General features: G+C 40.0%; 1 protein-coding gene across 2 annotated transcripts in view; it reads left to right on the forward strand.

Moving 5' to 3' along the window:
- The window catches only part of LOC109567083 (ATP-binding cassette sub-family C member 4-like), a 206,945-nt gene that overhangs the window by 131,160 nt on the left and 52,917 nt on the right, over nt 1-22,868 (forward strand). For both annotated transcript variants that reach the window (XM_070800398.1, XM_070800397.1), the window contains 3 exons: nt 203-303; nt 1,192-1,383; nt 21,471-21,626. In XM_070800398.1, coding sequence (XP_070656499.1) covers nt 203-303; nt 1,192-1,383; nt 21,471-21,626 — 449 coding nt within the window. The remainder of the gene's footprint in view (nt 1-202; nt 304-1,191; nt 1,384-21,470; nt 21,627-22,868) is intronic.

Genomic DNA, 22,868 nt, shown 5'->3' on the forward strand with positions numbered 1-22,868 from the left:
AACTCATTTTGTAGTCTTTTTGAATTCAAATTGTTTTTTTCATTGTATCATGGTCTCAATCAAGACATAGTAAATGTGTCATATTATAATTATATACAAATGATTTAAATATTATAAAGAAGTCTTCTTCATAAAGTGACAGAAGGAGCTACGTGAGGGGTTAAGAACAGGACTGACTTTATTCTCCTTCTTTCTTATTTAGCTTTGACTCTCGGGCAGGTTGGCCTGGTCCTGTCTCTTGCCCTCACACTCATGGGGATGTTCCAGTGGTGCATCAGGCAAAGGACCGAAGTTGAGAACCTGGTGATGTTTATTTTAACCTTCTTAGCCCTTTCAAGTCTCCTTGCCATTAAATGGCATAAAAGCAATTCTTATGTAAAGTATTAAAGCTGTATTTTTTTACATCATAGCTAACAGAGTTTTTATATCCTCCTCCATCTGGTTAAAGTCAATGTAAAATAAAATCTATACATATTATTCTTAATCTTATGTATGTCACATTGGCAGGTTTTATATTCATTTAAGCCGTCTTCAAGTAAAATAAATGTCTCTTCATTATTATACTCTTTAAGTATAATGAAATTAGGGGGAAGTTTCTGAAATTCTGGAGAGAATATATGCTAATTTCTTGGGAACTTGTTTATTTTTGCTTCTTAATAGATAATTCCCATTCTTGGTAAAATGATTCAGTATTTTGAGGGTTTTTTGTTTGTTTAATTAATAGATACACCTACTTCATTTTAGCATTTATTCCTGTATTTGTTGAACCTCTGAATTTGCTAGTGTCCCTTCTTTCTGGTAGGATAAGCTGCTTCTTAGAATGGCCCTTCTGTAGCCATGTGTTACTGATTGGTGTCCATAAGTATTCTTTTCTTTAGCAAAATTCTCTTGTTTCTTTTATCTATATGTGAAAAGTAGGTAAATGAAATTTTATCATTCAGTTCTGTAATTCTTTTAGTTTCAATATGATGTTTAAGGATGAAATCCTAAACGAAAGTGTTATGAGATGATGAACAAGTTTGAAAATCATCAAAGCCCTCATCAAACTCCTATTTCTATCCTTTGGGAATGATAAGATATGAGATATTTTAAACCAATTATGTATAAAAGCAGACCATCTCATTTACAATCTCAGAACACCTATAAATTAGACCCTGTGTCCTGACACACGTGATGTGATGTGTCTTTCAGATGATTTCAGTAGAAAGAGTGACGGGATATTTAGACCTTGAGAAAGAAGCTCCCTGGGAGTACAAGGATCGTGCCCCGCCACCCTGGACTAATGAAGGAAGGATTTTGTTTCACACTGTTAACTTCAGGCACACCTTAGATGGGCCTCTGGTATTGAAGAACCTGACCGCAGTCATTGAATCAACAAAAAAGGTTTGTTTAACCCAGTTGTATCTTTAAAATCCAGCTAAAGAATTAGCACTATATTTGTTCTTGGCTTCCTTGTTGCTGTGTCATGGGACTGTTTGTTCCTCATGCATGCATGTTCGTTAAGTTGCTTCAGTTGTGTCCGAGTCTTTGCGACCCCATGGGCTGTAGCCCGTCAGGCTGCTCTGTCCATGGAATTCTCCAGGCAAGAATACTGGAGTGGGTTGCCATTTACTCCTCCAGGGGACCTTCTCAACCCAGTGATCAAACCCGCATCTCTTATGTCTCCCACATTGAACCAGGTTCTTTACCACTAGTGCCACCTGGGAAGTTGTGTAGTGACATGAGAAGTGCATCATTCCTGGAAATTGACCACGGAAGGGGGACCCCAGCATTTCTTTGTGTTGCGAGCTCCCTCATGGTGGTTGGAGGGCCCTGGGTCCTGTAGCTGGTACTTTACCTGACCTAGGATACTATATGTTTTACCGAATTATTCATAAGGAGTCTTGGAAGTCAGCCCTGGCTCCCTGTCCCTAACTCTGCTATATCTCATTTCTTGCCATCTTTTCTTCTTTGTACTTCTGGAATCTTCTCTTCCTCCTATGATGCCTTTCAGTTGCAGCCTCCCCCTCTATCCCTTGGCCCTTCCCATAGACTTGTCCTCCACTCACCCACACTGAGCTGTCACCTCCCTGCTCTCACCCCACCGGCTGCTTCTTTCTTTAGCACAGATCTGACTCTTACTGGCGTGGGTAAGATGATGCTCAAACCATAGTTCAGCCCGAGGTCCAATCAAAATAGGGACTGTTTGGCCATCAGAGAAGAGCCAGAATCGTGACTCAGTCAGGGCTAAGGAACCAAAGCCGCCCATGGAGGCAGGCCCCAGAGATTTGCTTAAAGTCGATGAAAGCAACCCAAAAGGAGCAGAGGAGGATCCATGTGGGAGATGATAGAGAGGTTTGTGTCCTGGTCCTGCCAGCATCCGTGTCTGCTGGTGACATTCCTTTCACGCTCAGCTTAGGTCCCCCAACTCAGACCAGGAGAGATGCTTGAAGACGAGACTAAACCAGAACAGGCAAAGTAGTAGGAAGCTCTTCCCCACCTACCTCAGCATCCTTGGGTCCTAATATTCCCACCCCCTCTGCACTCAGCTCCTGTGTAGATTCTCCCAAAGCAACATGCCCTCCCTGCTTCCAGTGTGCACATGCTGCCCCTTCGCTTCTGTCACGAGGCTGGTGAGAAATCTCATTTTCTGAGTGAAAGTGTTACTCACTCAGTCATGTCTGACTCTTTGTGACACCATGGACTGTGTGTCCATGGAAGTCTCCAGGCAAGATTATTGGAGTGGGTTTCCATTTGCTTCTCCAGGGCATCTTTCCCACCCAGGAATCAAACCCAGGTCTCCTGTATTGCAGCCAGATTCTTTACTGTCTGAGCCACCAGGGAAGCCCCCTCATCTTATGAGTTAATCCCAATGTATCTGCTTCTGTAAGATCCTTGATTTTTCATCAGTATTATATATATTCTTTAAAGATAGCATGTATGGTATACCTATGTTCATAGCAATATTATTCACAGTAGCCAAAAGTTGGAAGCATCCCAAGTATTAATATCTATCATCATATGAGTGGATAAACAAATCCTTACAATATAGTATATCCCTACAATAAAATATTATTATTCAACCTTAAAAAAGAAAGAAAATTCTAATCTATAGGTGAGCTTTGAGGATACCATGTTAAGTGAAATAAGCCAGAAACAAAAGGAATGAATACTATATAATTCCTTGTATGAGAATCCTAGAGCAGTCAAATTTATAAAGACAGACAATAGAATATTGGTAGCCAGGGACTGGAGTGAGAGGGATGGGGAACTGAGTTTATTGGGTACAGAATTTCAGTTTTACATGACAGGAAATATTCTGGAGATTGGTTGCAAAAAGGTGTGAATGAACTTAACACTAAACTGTCCTCTTAAAAATTGTTCAATTCAGGTCAGTCACTTAGTGGTGTCTGACTCTTTGTGACCCCATGGACTGCAGCACACCAGGCTTCCCTGTTCATCACCAACTCCTGGAGCTTGCTCAAACTCACGTCCTCAAGTTGGTGATGCCATCCAACCATCTCATCTGCTGTCGTCCCCTTCTCCTCCTGCCTTCAATCTTTCCCAGCATCAGGGTCTTTTCAAATGAGTCAGTTCTTCACATCATGAGGCCAAAGTATTGGAGTTTCAGCTTCAGCATCAGTCCTTGCAGTGAATATTCAGGACTGATTTCCTTTAGGGTTCATTCAGGACTGATTCCTGGTTGGATCTCCTTGCAGTCCAAGGGACTTTCAAGAGTCTTCTCCAATACCACAGCTCAGCAGCATCAGTTCTCTGGTGTTCAGCCTTCTTTATTGTCCAAATTTTACATCCATATATGTCTATTGGAAAAACCATAGCTTTGACTATATGGGCATTTGTTGATAAAGTAATGTCTCTGCTTTTTAATATGCTATCTAGGTTGGTCATAGGTTTTCTTCCAAGGAGAAAGCATATTTAATTTCATGGCTGCAGTCACCATCTGCAGTGATTTTGGAGCCCTGCAAGTCTGTCACTGTTTCCATTGTTTCCCCATCTATTTGTCATGAAGTGATTGGAACAGACGCCATGATCTTCATTTTTTGAATGCTGAGTTTTAAGCCAACTTTTTCACACTCCTCTTTCACTTTCATCAAGAGGCTCTTTAGTTCCTCTTCTCTTTTTGTCATAAAGGTGCTGTCATCTGCTTATCTAAGGTTTTTGATATGTTCTTCCTGCAATCTTGATTCCAGCTTGTGCTTCATCCAGCCTGTCATTTTGCATGTTATACTCTGCATATAAGTTAAATAAGCAGGGTGACAATATACAGCCTTGACAATATTGGCGTAGTCAATAAAGCAGAATTAGATGTTTTGCTGGAACTCTCTTGCTTTTTCTCTAATCCAGCGGAGGTTGACAATGTGATCTCTGGTTCCTCTGCCTTTTCTAAATTCAGCTTAAACATCTGAAAGTTCTCGGTTCATGTACTATCGAAGCCTAGCTTGGGGAATTTTGAGCATTACTTTGCTAGCATGTGAGATGAGTGCAGTTGTATGGTAGTATGAACATTCCTTAACATTGCTTTTCTTTGGGATTGGAATGAAAACTGACCTTTTCCAGTCCTGTGGCCACTGCTTTGCTGGCATATTGAATGCAGCACTTTCACAGCATCATCTTTTAGGATTTGAAATAGAAATGTTTAAGCTGGTAAATTTTAGGTTACATGTTTTACCAAAATTAAAATAAGAGGTATCATCTGTGGCATGCTTTGTAATTTTCAGAGTGAAGTAAACCAGAAAGAAAAACACCAATACAGTATACTAACGCATATATATGGAATTTAGAAAGATGCTAACAATAACCCTGTGTACAAGACAGCAAAAGAGACACTGATGTATAGAACAGTCTTACGGACTCTGTTGGAGAGGGAGAGGGTGGGAAGATTTGGGAGAATGGCATTGAAACAAGTATAATATCATGTATGAAACGAGTTGCCAGTCCAGGTTCGATGCACGATACTAGATGCTTGGGGCTGGTGCACTGGGATGACCCAGAGGGAGGGTATGGGGAGGGAGGAGGGAGGAGGGTTCAGGATAGGGAACACATGTATACCTGTGGCGGATTCATTTCGATATTTAGCAAAACTAATTTAAAAAAAAAAAAAAAGAACCCTGAGGCTTTTTAGGATCAGATAACATCTTGTTTTCATTTCTGTTCCGCAGGAAGTGGCATTCTGCAGGGCACAGTGAGAGTACTGAGGGACTGATGGCTAGGAGAGTGAGTGAGTAACATACAGGTCTGAGCAACCAGTAACCAACACACACACGTTTCTCAGGTAGCTCAGTGGTAAACAATCTGCCTGCAATGCAGCATATGTAGGTTCAATGCCTGGGTGGGGAAGATCCTCTGGAGAAGGAAATGACAACCTGCTCCATTATTCTTGCCTGGGAAATTCTGTGGACAGAGGAACCTGGTGGGCTACAGTCAATGGGGTCGCAAAGAGTTGGACACGACTTAGCGACTGAGCATGCATGCACCCTTTTAACATGAAAGAATATTCAACTTAATGCTCAAATGATAGATACAAAGAGAGAAGCTTCAGTTAATTGCAGGGCAAAAACTTCCTCCAAATTGTTTTCATTTTCATTGTAGGTCAGGGGGGAGATGAGGTTTCCTATGGCAGGAAGGCATTAACTACGTTAGCTACACTTTTTATGAAATCCTGTCCCTGAGAGCATGGTAGGTGATGTTTGCTTACTTGGAGACAATGTCTCCATCAGATTTCCTGTTGTAAACATAATTCTGTTAATTTGTACTCATCTTAAATTTCTCCCAAACCAAAAATATGAATATCTAAGAAACCTGTAGTACAACTTAAGACCATAACAGATTTGTATTCTTTTATCTTAAAATCCACAAATCCTAGGGTTATCTGAGGTTCTAAAGAATGTGAGGGAAGATTGAGTTTGAAGACTGAATTAATAATTGCAGTAACTTGACTTTTGATCCATGTTTTGGTCAACTCTCAGTATCACCGTTAGCTTCATTTCTGTGTTTGTAGGTGATACTAGCGCAGTGTGTTCATGAAGTGATTTCACTCCACTTGTGTACATCTCAGGTGTCCTCTCCTGCTCACCCGTTCCAGCCCCTGACACTCCAGGACACCTCTTTGGTGTTGGATTTGATTGAGAGGCTGCTTTGGGGGACACGGGAGTGAGCCCACCTAGCAGAAGTGGGGCTGTGTTCTCTTTCCATCATGTCCTCTGCTATCCGGATTCCTGGAAATTAGAGTCAACAGGAAAGTGTAGTAGGCACCATCAGTTCAGTTCAGTCACTCAGTCGTGTCCAACTCTTTGCAACCCCATGAATTGCAGCACGTTAGGCCTCCTTGTCCATCACCAACTCCCGAACTTCACTTAAACTCATGTCCATGGAGTCAGTGATGCCATCCAGCCATCTCATCCTGTCGTCCCCTTCTTCTCCTGCCCCCAATCCTTCCCAGCATCAGAGTCTTTTCCAATGAGTCAACTCTTCTCATGAGGTGGCCAAAGTACTGGAGTTTCAGCTTTAGCATCATTCCATCCAGGACTGATCTCCTTTAGAATGGACTGGTTGGATCTCCTTGCAGTCCCAGGGACTCTCAAGAGTCTTCTCCAACACCACAGTTCAAAAGCATCAATTCTTCGGCGCTCAGCTTTCTTCACAGTCCAACTCTCACATCCATACATGACCACTGGAAAAACCATGGCCTTGACTAGATGGACCTTTGTTGGCAAAGTAATGTCTCTGCTTTTTAGTATGCTATCTAGAGGTTTCTAATTCATGGAAGAAATAGCTAGTAAAAGTAAAGACCCAAAATGAGGTAAATAGACCCCTAGGCTTCCTGGTTAGATTCCAAACAGAGGCTGAGTTTTTCATTTAAATGATTTTGTGCTTGATTTGATCATTTTAGAGAGTACTGGGTCATTTTAAAGCATTTTCCAGCTCTTGAGGTAGATTAATTTTCATTTGTTATTTTCTTTTCTTGCTCAGAGCTATTACTTGGATAATACATTTTTACAGGTGCTTACTATACCTTGCTCTAATGTGCAAAATATTGCTGTCCTACATTTTCTCCTTTTTTAGCATATTATTTTCTCAGCAACCCCTCCTCTCACACTGATTGTCCCACTTGCCCTGCCGGCTTCCTCATTCCTTGTGACTTAGATGGTGGTGTCAGGGCCAGCAGCACCTGAGTCACCTGGAACGTCTTAGAAATGCAGAGTCTCAGGCTCACCCAGAACTCTTGACTCAACATCTTGTTTGAACAAGATCTTCCAGTAAAGTTCTTTCTCTCCCATGGGCAATTTTTGATGAGTGATAACTTGTGATTTCCAAGAACTATACTTTGACAGTATGAAATTGAGCTCATGAATCACCCAAATACCTGCTGTGTCTGAGCAGGAGGCTCTAGAATGTTCTGTGCCACTTACCCTACATATTTATTTACTTTTATATTCTGGAAATCATGCCTTTACGTTATAATCAAACTCTGTGTCATTTCAATGCATTTATTTGCATCTTTTCCAGTGAAGTTTGTCTTCATCACAGGCAGTTTTCATCTGACTCCCGCCTTCCCTACACCAGACTCCTGCAGGGACTGGAGGGATTTCCCACAGGCTCAGCCTTGCCTGGACCTAAAGTCAGACAGCCCAGTGTAGCAGTGTATGTGCGGCTCTTTAACCACCTGATGGTATCAAGAATGAGGCTTGCTGTTCCAAGCAGGGCACTAGGTCTGTTTGTCCCATTTCCCAGGAACCATTGTCCCACTCAGCTGCAGGTTTCTCTCCCAGCCCAGCTGTGGGTGTCAGTTCTTCCTGCTGACAGCCAGCCCACCTGACCTCAAGTACCCTTTTCTTCTCTGTGATGTTGGTCATCTTGTCCCACTCACCACATTTTATGCATCCATATACACATCATGCTTTAACTCTCTGGCATTAGGATTTCTATGGTAGGCCTGTTCTTTTAACAGCAACTACATAAAGAAGGCTGAGCGCCAAAGAATTGATACTTTCAAACTGGTGCTGGAGAAGACTCTTGAGAGTTTCTTAGACAGCAAGGAGATGAAATCAGTCAATCCTAATGGAAATCAACCCTGAATATTCATTGGAAAGACTGATGCTGAAGCTCCAACACTTTGGCCACCTGGTGCAAAGAGCCAACTTCTTGGAAAAGACCGTAGATGCTGGGAAAGATTGAGGGCAAGAGGTGAATGGGGTGACAGAGGATGAGATGATTAGATGGCATCATTGAGTCAATGAACATGAGTTTGAGCAGACTCTGGGAGAGAGTGAAGGACAGGGAAGTCTAGTGTGCTGCAGTTCATGGAGTCACAGAGTCAGACATGACTTAGCAACTGAACAATACACCTCTCCCCACTTTCTCTGTTTCAGCTACACAGAGGGGGCATAATATCATGTCAGTCCATTAAGGAGATAAGGAGACCATCAGCAAAATGAAAAAGAGGCTGACACACATGGATTTGAGTCCCATGCTGCAACTTAAGGGCTCTGTTATTTCAGACAAACTAATTAATTATATATACCTCAATCTCCTCATTTGCAAAATGGAACTGATCGGACTTAACATCTAATTTTGTTCTGCAACTGAAACAAAATAAGACACGTTAAACACCCAGCATGAAGACCAGCACACTGTAAATACTTGAGCAAAGGTAGATGGTTGTCATTTTCGTAGGATCTAAAATGACCTTAGGGGCTTCCCAGGTGGTGCTAGTGGTAAAGAATCCACTTGCCAATGTAGGAAACATAAAAGACAAGGTTTCGATCCCTGGATGGGGCAGATCCCCTGAAGAAGGGCTTGGCAACCCACTCCAGTATTCTTGCCTGGAGAATCCCATGGACAGAGGAGCCTAACGAGCTTCAGCCGGTAGGGTTGCAAGGTCAGACATGACTGAAGCAACTTAGCACACAGCACAAAATTACCTTAACTGCTTATGCTGCATAAATTGTTGTCTGTTCTGTGTAAATAAGGGGTTGGCCATTTGCAATCATATTTATGACTATGGGATCCATCTGCCATATCTATTTCTCTGTCCAGCTTATCCTATACCTAAATAATATAGTAAGGGATTATCCATAAATTTCTCCAGTCTGAGTTAAAAACCTTAGCTCCCTGTAAAAGCCTCTGTCTCAGGATACCACAGGTAATAAAATAAAATAAATTAATTAAAAAATAATACAAGGGCAAATTCAATACAGATCCTGATTTTAGCACATACAGTTCACTTGAAGAAATAAGAAAATGCTTGTACCAGCTTTGTAATATAGAAAGCAGTTATAATTTTTATAGGAGTTTAGACAAAATGATATAACATCAGTTAGGGTTGAGAGAAGTCCACATAAGGGAACAAGTAGAGTATTTATGAGAAATTAGGTATATGAAATACACTTAGTGACTTGCTAGGATTTCAGTAGGTGGAAACATTTGTGAAAGTCATTCCAGGAGCTGGGACCAACATTAGCAAAGGCATGTTGCCCTGATTCAGTGAATGAAGAATTAGGCATCTGCAGAGCATTCAGGGAAAAGAAGTACCAGGTGTATAACACACATATTCACACTCAACCCTCAGAACTACCCAGAAAGCCCCAAGGAGCTGACTTGTGGAGATGAAGGATGGAGAGATTAGTGAGTACAGATTTGTACAGGTGACTTCCTGGGGCACACATCAGGCATAATGCCGTCCTTTGGGAGTTTAGTTTGAGAAGTGAGTGCACATGGACCAGAGTGGGCAGATGTGGGAGGCAGAGAGCCAGTAGCTGTTTCACCTCGAGCAAGATGTCATGGGAAACTGATTCCACCTTTTGGGATCAAACTGATGTTGATTAAAACAAAGTTATAACACACGGGTTTGTGAATGTGCAAGGAAACTAGTAGGAATAGAAAATGGTATCATGTTTCTGAGAGGTAGGCTGGCAGTACTTAACAGCCGTCTCAAAAAATGTTCACACCTGGTTCTCAGCAATTCCACATCTAAGAGTTTATCTTCAGGGAATAATTAAGGTTGTTTAGAAAGATTTAGCTTCAGGGATATATAACCAGTTATTTATAACTGTAAAATATTGGAGACCACCTAAAATATCCAACAATAGGCAATTTGTTAAATAAATGATCACATATACTATAATATTATATAGCCATTAAAATAAATGTATTTTTTGAAATCTAAATAAAAACAGATTACAACAGTATGTTCATATTAATTCCATTTTGTTTCAATATATGAACTTTTATCTTTAAGAACACATATATAGAAATAACGGCTTCCTTGGTGGCTCAGTGTTAAGAATCAGCCTGCCAAGCGGGAGATGTGAATTTGATCCCTGAGTCAGGAAGATCCACTGGAGGAAGAAATGGCAACCCACTTCAGTATTCTTGCCTGAGAAATCGCATGGGCAGAGGAGCCTCGTGGACTACAATCATTGGGTTCACGAAAATCAGATATGACTTAGTTGACTAAACAACAACATAGAAATAAGAAAGGAAAAAAAGAACACCCATTGAAATCTAGAAAGAAAACACATCATCTTACAAATGGTTTTATCAGAGTGCTGGGGTGATGGCTAGTATTTATTTACTTTTCAGATTCATTTACACTGATTACGATTAAGGAAAGAGTTGTTATTTTTTTTAAGCTTTTTATTTTTTATTGGAGTATAGCCGATTAACAATGTTGTGATAGTTTCAGGTGAACAATAAAGGGACTCAGCCATACATATACATGTATCCATTCTTCCCTAAACTCCCCTCCCATCAAAGCTACCACATAACATTGAGCAGAGTTCCCTTTACTAGGCAGTAGGTCCTTGTTGGTTATCCATTTTAAATATAGCGGTGTGTACATGTAGACATGTAGATCCCAAACTCCCTAACTATCCCTTCCCCACAGCCTTCCTCTGGGCAACTGTAAGTTTCTTCTCTAAGTCTGTGAGTCTGTTTCTATTTTGTAAATAAGTTGATTTGTTTCACATGCTTTTAGATTCCCCATATAAGGGCTGTCATGGGCTTCTCTGGTGGCACAGCAGTAAAGAATCTGCCTATAATGCAAGAGATTCAGGAAATGCAGGTTTGACCCCTGGAAGAGGAAATCACAACCCACTCCGGTATTCTTGCCTGGAGAATCCCATGGACAGAAGAGCTTGGCAGGTTACAGGCCATCGGGTGGCAAAGAGTCAGACACAACTGAAGCAACTAAGCACAGCACAGGACATAAAGGATGCTGTGTGATGTTTCTGCTTCTCTGTCTGACTTTGCTCAGTATGACAATCTCTAGGTCCAGCCGTCTTGCTGCAAATGGCATTATTTCACTTTTTAATGGATGAATACTTTCCATTTTATATATTAATACATACCACACCCTTTAATCCATTCCTCTGTCAGTGGACTTATAGGTTGCTTCCATGTCTTGGCTATTATAAATAATGCTGCAGTGAACACTGGAGTGTATGTATCCTTTCAGACCATGTTTTTCTCTAGATATATGCCCAGAGAGTAGCCATATAAGACACACTTAGTGACTTGTGGTTAGGATTCCAGAAGGTGGAAATGTTTGAGAAAGGCATTCCAGGAGGTGGGACCAGCATGAAAATCTGATTCATATCTGAGTCTCAGCATTTCTGTATCTGAAAATTTATCTTAAGGAAATATCTGAGTTGTTTGCAAAGATTTAGGTTTAAGGATATATCAGTTCAGTTCAGTCGCTTAGTCTTGTCTCATTATCTGTGACCCAATGGATGGCAGTATGCCAGGCCTCCCTGTACATTACCAACTCCCAGAATTTACTCAAACTCATGTCCATTGAGTTCGTGATGCCATCCAATCATCTCAACCTCTGTCATCCACTTCTCCTCCTGCCTTCAGTCTTTCCCTGAATCAGTGTATTTTCAAGTGAGTCAGTTCTTTGCATCAGGTGGCCAAAGTATTAAAGTTTCAGCTTCAGCATCAGTCCTTCCAAAGAATATTCAGGACTGATTTCCTTTAGGATGGACTGGTTGGATCTCTTTGCAGTCCAAAGGACGTTCAAGAGTCTTCTCCAACACCACAGTTCAAAAGCATCAATTCCTCAGTGCTCAGCTTTCTTTATAGTCCAAATCTCACGTCCATACATGACCACTGGAAAAACCATAACTTTGACCTGATGGACCTTCTTTGCAAAGTAATGCCTCTGCTTTTTTAATATGCTCTCTAGGTTGGTCATAACTTTTCTTCCAAGGAGCAAGCATCTTTTAATTTCATGGCTGCACTCACCATCTGCAGTGATTTTGGAGCCACCATGAAGTCTGTCACTGTTTCCCTATTTGCCATGAAGTGATGGGACCAGATGCCATGATCTTATTTTTCTGAATGTTGAGCTTTAAGCCAACTTTTTCCCTCTCCTCTTTCACTTTCATCAAGAGGCTCTTTATTTATTCTTTGCTTTCTGCCATAAGGGTGGTGTCATCTGCATATCTGAAGTTATTGATATTTCTCCCAGCAATCTTGCTTCCAACTTGTGCTTCATCCAGTCCAGCATTTCTCATGATGTACTCTGCATATAAGTTAAATAGGCAGCATGACAATTTACAATTTTGATGTACTCCTTTCCCTATTTGGAACCAGTCTGTTGTTTCATGTCCGGTTTTAACTGTTGCTTCCTGACCTGCATACAGATTTCTCAAGAGTCAGGTCAGGTGGTATGGTATTCCCATCTCTAGGAATTTCCCACAGTTTGTTGTGATCCATGCACTCAAAGGCTTTGGCATCATCAATAAAGCAGAAATAGAAGTTTTTTTCTGGAACTCTCTTGCTTTTTTGATGATCCAATGGATGTTGGCAATTTGACCTCTGGTTTCTCTACCTTTTCTAAAACCAGCTTGATCATCTGGAAATTCACGGTTCACGTACTGTTGAAGTGTGGTTTGGAGAATTTTGTGCATTAGTTTACTAGTGTGTGAGATGAGTGCAATTGTGTAATAGTTTGAGCATTCTTTGGCATTGCCTTTCTTTGGGATTGGAATGAAAATTGATCATTTCCAGTCCTGTGACCACTGATGAGTTTTACAAATTTGTTGGTATATTAAGTGCAGCACTTTCACAGCATCATCTTTTAGGATTTGAAATAGCTCAACTGAAATTCCATCACCTCCACTAGCTTTGTTCATTGTGATGCTTCCTAAAGCCCACTTGACTTCACATTACAGGATGTCTGGCTCTAGGTCAGTGATCACACCATTGTGATTATCTGGGTCATAAAGGTCTTTTTTGTATAGTTCTTCTGTGTATTCTTGTCACCTCTTCTTAATATCTTCTCCTTCTGTTAGGTCCATACCATTTCTGTCCTTTATTGTGCCCTTCTTTGCATGAAATGTTCCCTTGGTATCTCTAATTTTCTTGAAGAGATCTCTAGTCTTTCCCATTCTGTTGTTTTCCTGTATTTCTTTCATTGTTCATTTAAAAGGGCTCTCTATCCCTCTTGCTCTTCTTTGGAACTTTGCATTCAGATGGGTATATCTTTCCTTTTCTCCTTTTCCTTTTGCTTCTCTTCTTTTCACAGCTAATTGCAAGGCTCCTCAGCAACCATTTTGCCTTTTTACATTTCTTTTTCTTGGGGATGGTCTTGATCCCTGCCTCCTGCATAATGTCACGAACCTCCATCTATAGTTCTTCAGGCACTCTATCAGATCTAATCCCTTGAATTTATTTCTCACTTCTACTGTATAGTTGTAAGGGATTTGATTTAGATCATACCTGAATGGTCTTGTGGATTTCCCTACTTTGTTCAATTTAAGTCTGAATTTGGCAATAAGGAACTCATGATCTGAGCTACAGTCAGCTCCCAGTCTTGTTTTTGCTGACTGTATAAAACAATATATATAAGGATATATAACACTGAATTATTTATAATAGCAAAATATTTGAGACCACCTAAATATTCACCAACAGGGGAACAGATTACTACAGTAACTAATCATATTAATCCCATTTTCTTTAAATATATGAACTTATATTTATAAGAACACATATGCAAAAATAAAAAGGATAAAAAAGAAAACACACTCAAATATAGAAAGAAAATGCATCAACATCTTAAGAATGGTTTTATCAGAGCGCTTGGGTGATGGCTAAATTGATTTGTACTGATTATGATGAAGAAAAAAGTTTATTTTGTTTTTGAAAAGGTAATGCAGCCTGACACTCAGGTGCTCAATGTGGACCTTAAAATGAGGGATTGTGTCATGTAACATTTCAAGAATAGAGTCTTCAGGGCTTGGCAGCATGCTGGACTCAGGGAAAGCTGGAAGTAAGGTAGACAGCTGAGTCTATGATCCTAGGAAAGAAATAATGACATTAAAGTGAGGAAATCAAAGGGAGTGGCTATTTTGTGTGGGGCACTGGATGTTGATCATATTGAGTTTGATATGTGAAGAGAGATCCAGGTGCAAATGTCTAACAAATTGGTGTACTTCTTATTTTATTGAAATTAATCAGAGGCCAGACAAGAATTTCAGGCAAGGCTTTACTGGTGCCCCTGCTGCAGCAAGAGGGACCAAAACCAAGTAATAGGTTCCCTAGTTATCTCCCCAAGGTGGTTCCTTATACGGACGGACAGTAGGGGCAGGTCCAGTGCGTGGGCTGGAGGGGTGGCTTAGGTGTTTGTTCACTTCTTTGGTGGGTGTGTGTAGGGGGCATGCACAATACCCTATTTTAACCCTCAGCTCTTCAGAAGTAGCAGTTTGGGTTTTTTTTTTTTTTTTTGGTCTTTTTTAGAATCTCCTTGTCCATAATTTGCTCCAGTTGAGCACACACAGTTATTTTCATGGGCTTCTCTGGTGGCTCAGATGGTAAATAATCTGCCTGCAATGTGGGAGAACCAGATTTGATCCCTGAGTCAGGAAGACCCCCTGGAGAAGGGAATGGCAACCACTCCAGTATTCTTGCCTGGGGAATTCCATGGACTGAGGAGCCTGGTGGGCTACAGTCTATGGGGTCACAGAGAGTTGGACACGACTGAGCGACTAACACATACACACAGTTATTTTTAGTCTCTTATAGTTTCTTTGTATTTTGTTGTTTGACGAGATGTTTGTCCGGTATAAGCACTGCAGCAAAGGGTCCCAGGTCCCATCCTGACTCAATCAGAGACCAATCCTGACTCTCTTGGAAAAACCGGCATTCGCAAACCTGCTCAAATAAGATTTTTGTGTTAGGAATGCAAGCTTGCTGATACTGATGATCTCCATAGGCAATTGGTAAAACCCACTAATGACCATGAAAGACTTTCAGACTATAGTTTTGATGACTGAATGGTAGAAATAGCCAGAGCTGGATTCTCTTTGAGTATTTTTTCTTCTTCTCCTCACTGTCGATTGAGCAACTCTCAGTGCCCCTGCATATCTCAGTCATATACACACAGTCTACAGATGTTCCAGTTTGCACACATGAATCAGTTTCACTGGAGCTGGTAGCATAGGAGTATACACATATTCTCACAGACACAGTTCTCACCTGTGTCCTGAGGTGTATCAGTTTACACATAAGAACAGCAGGAAATACAGGCATAGCTGGTTTTATTGTGCTTCACATATATTGCATTCTTTACAAATTGAATATTTGTGCCAAATCTGCAAGGAACAAATTCACTGGTGCCATTTTTCCTATCGCATTTTCTCACTTTGTGTCTCTTTGTCACATTTTGGTAATTCTCAGAATATTTCAAACTTTTTCATTATTACTATATTTTTTGTGGTGATTAGTGGTCTTCACTGTTACTAAAGTCTGCTGAACACTCTGGGGGTTAGCATTTTGTCAGTTTGGTTCAGTCGCTCAGTCATATTCAACTCTTTGCAACCCAATGGATAGCAACACACCAGGCCTCCTTGTCCATTACAAACTCCTGGAGTTTACTCAAACTCATGTATATTGAGTTAGTGATGTCATCCATATATCTCATCCTCTGTCGTCCCCTTCTCTTCCCACCTTCGATCTTTCCCAGCATCAGGGGCTTTTCAAATGAATCATTTCTTTGGAACAGGTGGCCAAAGTTGTGGAGTTTCAGCTTCAGCATCAGTCCTTCCAATGAATATTTAGGACTGATTTCCTTTAGGATGGACTGGTTGGATCTCCTTGCAGTCCAAGGGACCCTCAAGAGTCTTCTTCAACACCACAGTTCAAAAGCATCAATTCTTCAGCGTTCAGCTTTCTTCATAGTCCAACTCTCACATCCATACAGGACTACTGGGAAAACCATAGCCTTGACTAGATGTACCTTTGTTGGAAAAGTAATGTCTCTGCTTTTTAATATGCTGTCTAGGTTGGTCATAACTTTTCTTTCAAGGAGCAAGCGACTTTTTGTTTCATGGCTGCAGTAACCATCTGCAATGATTTTGGAGCCCATAAAAATGAAGTCTGTCACTGTTTCCCTGTCTACTTGCCATGAAGTGATGGGACCAGAAGCCATGATCTTTGTTTTCTGAATGTTGAGCTTTAAGCCAACTTTTTCCCTCTCCTCTTTCACTTCATCAAGAGGCTCTTTAATTCTTCTTCACTTTCTGCTGTAAGGGTGATGTCATCTGCATATCTGAAGTTATTGATATTTCTCCTGGCAATCTTGATTCCAACTTGTGCTTCCTCCAGCCCAGCATTTCTCATGATGTACTCTGCATATAAGTTAAATAAGCAGGGTGACAGTATACAGCCTTGACGTACTCCTTCCCCAATTTGGCACCAGTCTGTTGTTCTATGTCCAGTTCTAACTGTTGCTTACTGACCTGCATACAGGTTTCTCAAGAGGCAGGTCAGGTGGTCTGGTATTCCCATCTCTTTTAGAATTTTCCACAGCTTATTGTGATCCACACAGTCAAAGGCTTTGGCATAGTTAATAAAGCAGAAATAGATGTTTTTCTGGAACTCTCTTGCATTTTTCATGATCCAGCAGATGTTGGCAATTTGATCTCTGGTTCCTCTGCCTTTTGTAAAACCAGCTTGAACATCTGGAAGTTCACGGCTCACGTACTGTTGAAGTCTGGCTTGGAGAATTTTGAGCATTACTTTTCTAGTGTGTGAGATGAGTGCAATTGTGCAATAGTTGGAGCATTCTTTGACATTGCCTTTCTTTGGGATTGGAATGAAAAATGACCTTTTCCAGTCTTGTGGCCACTGCTGAATTTTCCAAATTTGTTGGCATATAGAATGCAGCACTTTTTAGCAATAAACTATTTGAAAATTAAGATATGCATCAGTACATTGTTTTTTAGACATAAGGCTATTGGACAGTTAAGCTACATTATAGTATAAAGATAACTTTACTATGCATGGAGAAACAAAAATATTTCTATGACTCACCTTATTTTGTGATGTTCACTTTACTAAAGTGGCCTGGAACCAAATCCACAATATCTTTGAAGTCTGCCCATACAAAGAACATATAAGTCACATATATACACATTAAAACCTACTTGTATGGAGAGAATGGCCCATTTAAATTACATAAATTACAGTTTACCATAAGGTACAAAGTGAAGTCAAGTGGGCCTTAGGAAGCATCACTACGAACAAAGTTAGTGGAGGTGATCAAGTACCAGTTGAGCTACTTCAAATCCTGAAAGATGATGCTGTGAAAGTGCTGCATTCAATATGCAAGCAAATTGGAAAACTCAGCAGTGGCCACAGGACTGGAAAAGGTCAGTTTTCATTCCAATCCCAAAGAAAGGCAATGTCAAAGAATGCTCAAACTACTGCACAATTGCACTCATCTATCACACTTGTAAAGTAATGTTTAAATTCTCCAAGCCAGGCTTCAGCAATACGTGAATTGCAAACTTCCTGATGTTCAAGCTGGTTTTAGAAAAGGCAGAGGAACCAGAGATCAAATTGCCAACATCTGCTAGATCATCAAAAAGGCAAGAGAGTTCCAAAAAAACATCTATTTCTGCTTTATTGACTATGCCAAACCTTTGACTATGTGGATCACAATAAACTGTGGAAAATTCTAAAAGAGATGGGAATACCAGACCACCTGACCTGCCTCTTGAGAAACCTGTATGCAGGTCAGGAAGCAACAGTCAGAACTGGACATAGAATAACAGACTGGTTCCAAATTGGGGAAGGAGTACGTCAAGGCTGTATATTGTCACCCTGCTTATTTAACTTATATGCAGAATACATCACGAGAAACGCTGGACTGCAGGAAGCACAAGCTAGAATCAAGATTGCTGGGAGAAATGTCAATAACCTCAGATATGCAGATGACACCACCCTTATGGCAGAAAGTGAAGAAGAATTAAAGAGCCTCTTGATGAAAGTGAAAGAGGAGAGGGGAAAAGTTGGCTTAAAGCTCAACATTCAGAAAACGAAGATCATGGCATCTGGTCCCATCACTTCATGGCAAATCGATGGGGAAACAGTGGAAACAATGGTTGACTTTATTTTTCTGGGTTGGAAAATCACTGCATATGGCCATGAAATTAAAAGATGCTTACTCCTTGGAAGGAAAGTTATGAGCAACCTAGACAGCGTATTAAAAAGCAGAGACATTACTTTGCCAATAAAGGTCCATGTAGTCAAGGCTATGGTTTTTTCAGTGGTCATGTATGCATATAAGAGTTGGACTATAAAGAAAGCTGAGCGCTGAAGAATTGATGGTTTTGAACTGTGATGTTGGAGAAGACTCTTGAGAGTCCCTTGGACTGCAAGGAGATCCAACCAGTCCATCCTAAAACAGATTAGTCCTCAGTCTTCATTGGAAGGACTGATGTTGAAGCTGAAACTCCAGTACTTTGGCCATCTGATGCGAAGAGCTGACTCCTTTGAAAAGACCCTGATGTTGGGAAAGATTGAGGGCAGGAGGAGAAGGGGAAGACAGAGGATAAGACGTTTGGATGGCATCACCAACTCGGACAAGGGTTTGGGTGAACTCTGGGAGTTGGTGATGGATACGGAGTCCTGGTGTGCTGCTTTTCATGGGGTTGCAAAGAGTCGGACTTGAGTGAGTAACTTAACTGAACTGATAAGGTACAAAATGGCTACCAAAATAAATCAATTGATGCCCCTATTCTTTTTTAAAAATTAATTAATTAATTAATTAATTTTATTTTACAATATTTTATTGGTTTTGCCATACATTGACTTGAATCTGCCATGAGTGTACATATGTTACCCATCCTGAACCTCCCTCCCACCTTCCTCCCCATCGCATCCCTCTGGGTCATCCCAGTGCACCAGCCCCAAGCACCCTGTATCATGCATCAAACCTGGACTGGAGATTTGTTTCACATGATATTTTACATGTTTCAATGCCATTCTCCCATATCATCCTTGCCCTCTCCCACAGATCCAAAAGACTGTTCAATACATCTGTGTCTCTTTTGCTGTCTCTCACACAGGATTATCATTACCTTCTAAATTCCATATATATGCATTAGTATACTGTATTGGTTTTTCTTTCTGGCTTACTTCACTCTGTATAATAGGCTCCAATTTCATCCACCTCATTAGAATGGATTAAATATATTCTTTTTAATGGATGAGTAATATTCCATTGTGTATATGTACCACAGCTTTCTTATCCATTCATCTGCTGATGGACATCTAGGTCGCTTCCATGTCCTGGCTATTATAAACAGTGCTGTGATGAACATTGGGGTATATGTGTCTCTTTCAATTCTGATTTCCTCAGAGTGTATGCTCAGCAGTTGGATTGCTGGCTCATATGGCAGCTCTATTTCCAGTTTTTTAAGGAATCTCCACACTGTTCTCCATAGTGGCTGTACTAGTTTGCATTCCCACCAACAGTGTAAGAGGATTCCCTTTTCTCCACACCCTCTCTAGCATTTATTGCTTGTAGACTTTTGGATAGCAGCCATTCTGACTGGCGTGAAATGGTACCTCATTGTGGTTTTGATTTGCATTTCTCTGATAATGGGTGATGTTGAGCATCTTTTTATGTGTTTGTTAGCCATCTGTATGTCTTCTTTGTAGAAATGTCTGTTTAGTTCTTTGGCCCACTTTTTGATTGGGTCGTTTATTTTTCTGGAACTGAGCTGCAGGAGTTTCTTGTACATTTTTGAGATTAATTCTTTGTCTGTTGTGAAGTGAAGCCCCTATTCTTATGTGTGTGTTTGTTAGTCCCTCAGTCGTCTGATTCCTATATTTAATCTCTATAAAGATAAATTCTGCTCTTAATGTCATTATTGATTTTACAGATTATATGTGAGATTCCCAACATATACTCTGTCCTCAGAAAGTTCTAACTTTCCTGTTTAAAGGCTTGAGTTTTTAAAATTTACTGAATTAACTTACAAATGATTGAAAGCATATCTTACATCCCTCACTGATTCCAGATTCTTAAATAGAAATGAAATTATCTCTTGGGAAGCTTCCACCAGGATTCATTAGTTGGGCAAACTCATTGATTTAAAAAAAAATTTAAAAAGCCAGTTTCTGCATGCATGCTTGAATGTAGTCAGCTAAAAGCTAGCTTTTGCAATACAGTTTCATTCCTCACCAGCATTTTACCTGCTTTCTTATATCTTGTACCTGCTTAGTCTGTCTGACTTTTTGCAACCTCATGGATCATAGTCTGCCAGGCTCCTCTGTCTATGCTTTATGTTGATCTTTGAATATACTGTTAGTTCACTTAATTTCTCTTTGTTTTGGTTTTAATAAATAGACTGACACTTCACATGTGTCTTTCTAAGATATGATTGTAGGTATCAACTGGTTTTTAAAATTCCTTTTGAAGTGCTGAGATGAAAGGTTCCATATAAATAGCAGATGTTAACTGTATTATTAATCTCATTATGTGAATTTTGCCTATTGGCTGCTGCGCATTAAGACAGTGAGACCTGCATTTTACAATTGTAAGATGTTTTATTCAAGGACAGAACATAATTAAGGTATTTAATGTTAGGAAGTGACTTAGTTTTTCTACCAAAAAAATTCCTCTCAAATAATAGAACCCTCAGAAAATGAATAGTTATTTGTGTATAACACTTCTGACTTGTTCACATTGCTGTAAAATTATCCACATAATTCTCAATGTAGAAATACCCAGCATTAGGAATAAAGATTATTTAAACTTAATTTTTATGAATCACTTAGGAAACTGCTGACTTTTCAATGCCTATAGATTGACTCTGTTATTTTTAACTCTTCTTTGAACCATGGCGTCTCAACTAGGGGACACTTTTGTCAATGTCTGACATTTTTGATTGCCACAATGTGGGGAATATTTCTGGTTTCTAGTGGTTAGGATCTGACATACTATTGAAAATCCTACAATATGCAGGATATTGGGCATATATCCAGACAAAACCAACTATAATTAATTATCCCCCAATAATGAATTATCTGGCCCCAAATTTCAACAGTTGCCATGACTGAGAAATGTTTAGACTACATTCTACATACAACTTTTAAAATTCTTCCTCAACTGGCAGGGTTTCTCCTAGGTTTGTTGCATGTTGTTAATTCTTAATCCCTTCTGGATCTCATTACAGGTTGGCATTGTGGGAAGAACGGGAGCCGGAAAAAGTTCTATTTTTTCTGCAGTTTTTCGATTGTCAGAACCCGAAGGCTCACTTTGGCTTGATGGTTGTCAGACAAGAGATGCTGGACTTCACAATTTAAGGAAGAAAATGTCAATCATATTACAGGTTTGCACATCAGAGCATTCTCATGTGTTCTTTTTATAAAGGCACCTAAGTTTGATTGATTTTAATTTGATTTTTGTTTGTTTTCAAATTGGATGAAAATGTTAATCCTTTTGCCCCCAATAGAGCATATTTTTAGCAGCAGGTATTTTCAACAGATATTCTCATCACATACAAGATTTTGTTTTAATTATTTTATATTGAAATATAGTTGATGTACAATGTTGTGTTAGTTTCTGGTGTATAGCAAACTGACTCAGTTGATTTAGTTGATATATGTGTATACATATATATACTTTTTCATATTCTTTTCCATTATGATTTATTTCAGTTTCAGTTCAGTTCAGTCATCCAGTTATGTCCAACTCTTTGCGACCCTATGGACTGCTATATGCCAGGCTTCCCTGTCCCTCACCAACTCCAAGAGCTTCGTCAAACTCATATCCATCGAGTCAGTGATGCCATCCACCCATCTCATCTTCTGTCATCCCTTCTCTTCCTGCCTTCAATCTTTCCCAGTCTCACATCCATAGATGACTACTGGAAAAGTATAGCTTTGACTATACAGAACAGACCTTTGTTGGCAAAGCAATGTCTCTGCTTTTTAATATGCTATCTAGGTTGGTCATAACTTTTCTTCAAAGCAGCAAATGTCTTTTAATTTCATGGCTGTAGTCACTATCTGCAGTGATTTTGGAGCCTAAAAAGATAAAATCTGTCACTGTTTCCATTGTTTCCCCATCTGTTTGGGGACTAGATGCCATTATCTTAGTTTTCTGAATGTTGAGTTTTAAGTCAACTTTGTCACTCTCCTCTTTCACTTTCATTGAAAGGCTCTTTAGTTCATCTTCACTTTCTGCCATAAGGGTGGTGTCATCTGCATATCTGAGGTGACTGATATTTCTCCTAGAAATCTTGATTCCAGCTTGTGCTTCATCCAGCCCTGCATTTTGCATAATGTACTCTGAATATAAGTTAAATAAGCAGGGTGACAGTATACAGCCTTGACGTACTCCTTTCCTGATTTATAACCAGTCTTTATTTTCCATGTCCACTTCTAACTGTGATAAATAGATGGGGAAACAGTGGAAACAGTGACTGACTTTATTATTTGGGGCTCCAAAATCACTGTAGATGGTGATTGCAGCCATGAAATTAAAAGATGCTTACTCCTTAGAAGGAAAGTTATGAACAACCTAGATAGCATATTAAAAAGCAGAGACATTACTTTGTCAATAAAGGTCC

The sequence above is a fragment of the Bos indicus genome, chromosome 12 (assembly GCF_029378745.1).
Source record: "Bos indicus isolate NIAB-ARS_2022 breed Sahiwal x Tharparkar chromosome 12, NIAB-ARS_B.indTharparkar_mat_pri_1.0, whole genome shotgun sequence".
Lineage (NCBI taxonomy): Eukaryota > Metazoa > Chordata > Mammalia > Artiodactyla > Bovidae > Bos > Bos indicus.